The 4,262-nt window shown below is 38.7% G+C and overlaps 1 protein-coding gene across 1 annotated transcript; it reads right to left on the reverse strand.

Annotated features, from left to right (window-relative positions):
- Window positions 1–455: 455 nt before the first annotated feature.
- LOC126599392 (protein LEAD-SENSITIVE 1) lies at window positions 456–3,084 on the reverse strand. Its single transcript, XM_050265766.1, has 3 exons — window positions 2,859–3,084; window positions 2,652–2,725; window positions 456–1,401 (listed from the first exon to the last, which is right to left on the reverse strand). Exons 1-3 carry the CDS (start codon window positions 3,056–3,058, stop codon window positions 692–694), a joined length of 984 nt encoding a protein of 327 aa, XP_050121723.1. The 5' UTR covers window positions 3,059–3,084; the 3' UTR covers window positions 456–691.
- Between the last annotated feature and the right edge of the window lie 1,178 nt (window positions 3,085–4,262).

The following is a 4,262-nucleotide window of genomic DNA, read 5'->3' on the forward strand; positions in this document are numbered from 1 at the left end:
TTGTAGGTTATACATGCACCTGAAGTATCAAGTTTGATCTCACTCTTCCGAACATCATTTGTATCCATACTAGTTCGATTTCCCCTCCCCCTCCCCAACATCATTTTTTCTAGGATTTAACTTTATAGTTCACTTGTTTAAAGCATTCATCCAAAAAACTTGTAGGTTATATATGCACCTGAAGTATCAAGTTTGATCTCACTCTCGCGAACATCATTTGTATCCATACTAGTTCGATTTCCCCCTCCCCAACATCATTTTTTTTCTCGGATTTAACATATAGCTCTTTTGTTTAAAGCATTCACCCAAAAGACTTATAGGTTATACATGCACCTTAAGTCTCGAGTTTAATTTCACCCTCTGAACATCATTTGTATCCAACACGAGTTCGATTTCCCCCCTCCCCAACATCATTTGTATCCAACAAAAAGAAACGTGTGGTACAAATTTAGAGGTGTTAAGGTTCGGTACCTTAGTAAGTATGATCATGAATAAAGTAAAAAAAATCCCACACCGATCATTTTACAAAGGTTTTTGAATAAAGGCAGATGCCACCAATCTTGGCCTTATAAACTCCACATATGCTGGTGGACAACATGAAGAAAACACAAACATCTCATCATACAAGCCAGCTTAAACAGCAGATGTCGTTGCACAAGTGCTTATTAATGTAATAAAAACAATCAAACTATCAAGCGACAAGGTTAGAAGAACCTCCTGCAAGGGCCGTGATTGGGGCCGCTGTGATTTGGGCCTCGGCCACCTGGAGCAGGCCAGCTCCCACTCTCCTTGTCATATCCTCGACAGACACCTTCACTACATCCCTCCTCATGCCAATGTCAGCAGCATACCTACTAGCACAGTAGACTCCAATGGCAGTTGCGGCCATCCCATAAACATTGGTTGTGACAAGACGCAATGGCGTGGACAAAACAGCTGCAAGAGGTCCCCCTATGATGGATACTGCTTGACCACTTTGCCCGATTGTTCCTTGATCCAGAACAAGCAGTCCCGTTTTGCAGTAAATAGCAAAGTCTTCACAGTTGTTCTTGAACACGTTGTAGCAACCAAAGCCATTCTCAAACAGGTATTTTGCTCGATGGACCACAACATCGTTTGGGTCTGAGACTGCAAGGGTACAGGTTCCGCCGCGTGCTTTTGCAATAAAAAGAGCAGGGTTGACAGCATATTCAAAACGATACAAGATGCCACCTGCAAGAAAGCAGTTCAGGCATGAGGAGAGAACACCGCTGCCCTCTTCCCGTGGAGTGCAAATTTGGCAGGGTTGTCGAGGTTGGGCTGGCCCTGAGCTAACCAAGAGAAGATCCAGCATCGTCCCCGTTCCTACTTCTTGTCCACGTCTGGTAAAATGAATGACTGTGTCATTCCCAACATAGATGCCTGTCCTTTGCCATGCACAGGAAGGATATTTATCAAAAAACAGGTATAAAGAACACAGAACTAAGAAAACTGGTCATATTGTAACTGAGCGGTATCACAAAAAAGAGGCAATAGATGATTCCTAAACAGAACCATTTGGATCCGAATGAGTATCGCCCAGCCTTGAAAATGCAAATGGTACCTCTTCAGGATATTCACTTCTAAATGCACACAAAAGATTAATGAACAAACATATCATTGCTGCGAACAGAAAATAAGAGCGATGTCCTTGTTGTACAGAACCATTCATGACATTTCTTGAACTCAAATTAGTTAACCAAGATTTAGGTCAATGTTATGAGGAACGATATCCCCCGGACATAAAACTCCAACAAGGAGAAACTAAGGATCGTCACTCATAATCAAGACAAAATTCTAGAGAGCAATATAACCTAAAATGCATAGCCCGCCTGCCCGCCCTCTTAGATAATTTACAACTTTACCCACCCTTGATAATACCTTAAGAACACAAAAATTTTATTTCTTTATTTGTTCATTTTTTTGGGTTTGAAGGAAACATTGTAGGAGCTATAGACTCTAGTCTCTAGAAAAAAAAACTTGTTCAAAGATATCTCCAGCTCCCATGGGGTAAACCACAGCTGCAATGTACCAAAGAAACCAAAGGCCACTGGGTTTATTAGGGCATGACTTAGTAGCTCCCATGTAAACTACTACACCCGTCATCAGGCATGCACCTACTTCAGCCCATTAAGCAAAATCATATCGATTTATAACATTCCTCAAAAATGAGAAGCTGGTGGTTTCTTGGAAACGAAAGACAATACACGCTAGCTAACAATACGCTTGGCGCTGCATCATAGCCATACTGGGGTAGATTATTGCAACCATATACGTATGAAACGAGGGCAATGAAGCAACGATTTTCGGGCTTTATTTATCGAATTAAACTAAATAAATGTGGTTAGAACTCAAATGCCACATGATCAAATCATCATTTTCTAATAATCCTTAAAAAAAAAAAACCTCATGGAGCTTAAAGTTCCCATCTTTCCCATAAACTTTAATCACATAAAAGTCCTTAAAATTTGTATAATCTTAATTCTTAATCCACCGATCATTGCCTCAGAAATCGAAAACAAGCAAGCTACTCTAACATCCAAACCATGTAATTTCTTAACCAAAAAAAGGAAATTTAAAACAAAAAATCAATGGAGAAAAAATAGGAAGGTAGAGAGAGAGAGAGAGAGAACCGTGATGGGCGTAGATATAAGCAGTCCTCCAAGAGTAGATGTGATCCCCTGGCTTCAAGCTCCCCTTATCCACCCTGCATCAATTCATTCCACAACACATACGGATTTCAATTCCCATTCCTTCAAATTTTCAAAACCCACAAAAATAAAAAATAAAAAATAAATTCCTGCTTTCCCAAAAAAAAAAAAAAAAAAGGAAGATCATACCTGTTGGAGAGCAGCCCCATTCTCTTCTGTTTTTCTTTTTCTGTTCTTCTTCTTCTTCTTTTGATTTGTGAGGGAAAAGAGTTTAATTCGTGGGGAATTTGATTCCTGGGGATTAAAGGGCAAAGGAAGGAGGGATAAAAAGCGACGTGGGGTTCCTTCTTGTAAAAAGGAAACGAAAACGGAAGGCAAACCTTACTCATTAAGGTAATGGGGGAACAGCTGTGGCAGGATTTCCACGCGTCCGACGGGACAGCCTCCGCACAGTCATCGTGTACAATGCCGACTGAGGCCCGGACATTTGCCCTCGCTAGTGCCTAGCCAGTGGCGATGGGCGAAGTTCATTGTTCGGCCCAAAATGTTGTCTTTTTATCAACGGCCCAAAATCTTATTCGGTTAATATATTGTCGTTTGATGCTTAGGAGAGCAAAGCTCGTTGTCTTATCAACAGCTTAAGGACTGGATTGGTATTGTTATGCTTTGAAAAAAAATTGATTCTGCTGTGCTGTGAGAATAAACTTATTTTTGTTGCTTCACGTTTTCAGTTTTTTTTTCATCCAAAATTGTGAAAATAAGTTATTTTTAAGTGTTTACCAAACATCTTTTTGAACTTAGCTTTTTTTTTTTTATACCCACTTTTTATAAAAGCACCTCAGTACCAAACCAGTACTAAAATTGATTAAACATCAATCTTTTTTTGTTCTCTAGACATCAGTTTTTTTACATTTACATTGTTCCTGATCAAATTATACGATGTCATAGACATTATTTTACTAGAATGAGATGCAGGGTTATGCTAAATCCATTTTATATAAGTCCTTATAAATATAAAGACTATATTCTCCTACAGTTTCATTCTAAATGAAACTGATGGCAATAGCTGAAACGGGTTAGCAGGTTGCAGATCATACTCATGGGTTACTTGTATAGTTCCAAGGGTAAGGTTTCTGAAAATCTTAAAACAAGTTGGTTTGACCTACATCGACATAATAGGAAAAACTTTTTAATGTGCTAGAAACACAACTTGATACACTGACACTCTCTCTTACATTGAGTATGAAGCATCTAAGAGGGCTCCTCCAAGTTGATTCCCAAAAAGGTTAGATATTTACTCTCTCTTGTTTTGGGCCGTTTAACCCTTTTATCTTAGGACCAATGTCATGTATTTATATAAGTTATTCACATGGCCCAAAATCACTTTCTAATTGGTTTACATGAAATGGGTCCCTTTTTCTAGTTCATTTAGATTATAAAACCAAGTTCTTTTAATTTAGAATTGTTAACACATTTTGGCATACATATCAAATATCTAATTTTTCTTGATGGGGAAATGACTATTTTCGGATTCGAATATGTTGTCTCTCAAGTCGAAGAAATCCAAAAATTGATCTATGAACTGCACTTCAA

Source organism: Malus sylvestris, chromosome 14, assembly GCF_916048215.2.
Source record: "Malus sylvestris chromosome 14, drMalSylv7.2, whole genome shotgun sequence".
NCBI classification, from domain to species: Eukaryota; Viridiplantae; Streptophyta; class Magnoliopsida; order Rosales; family Rosaceae; genus Malus; species Malus sylvestris.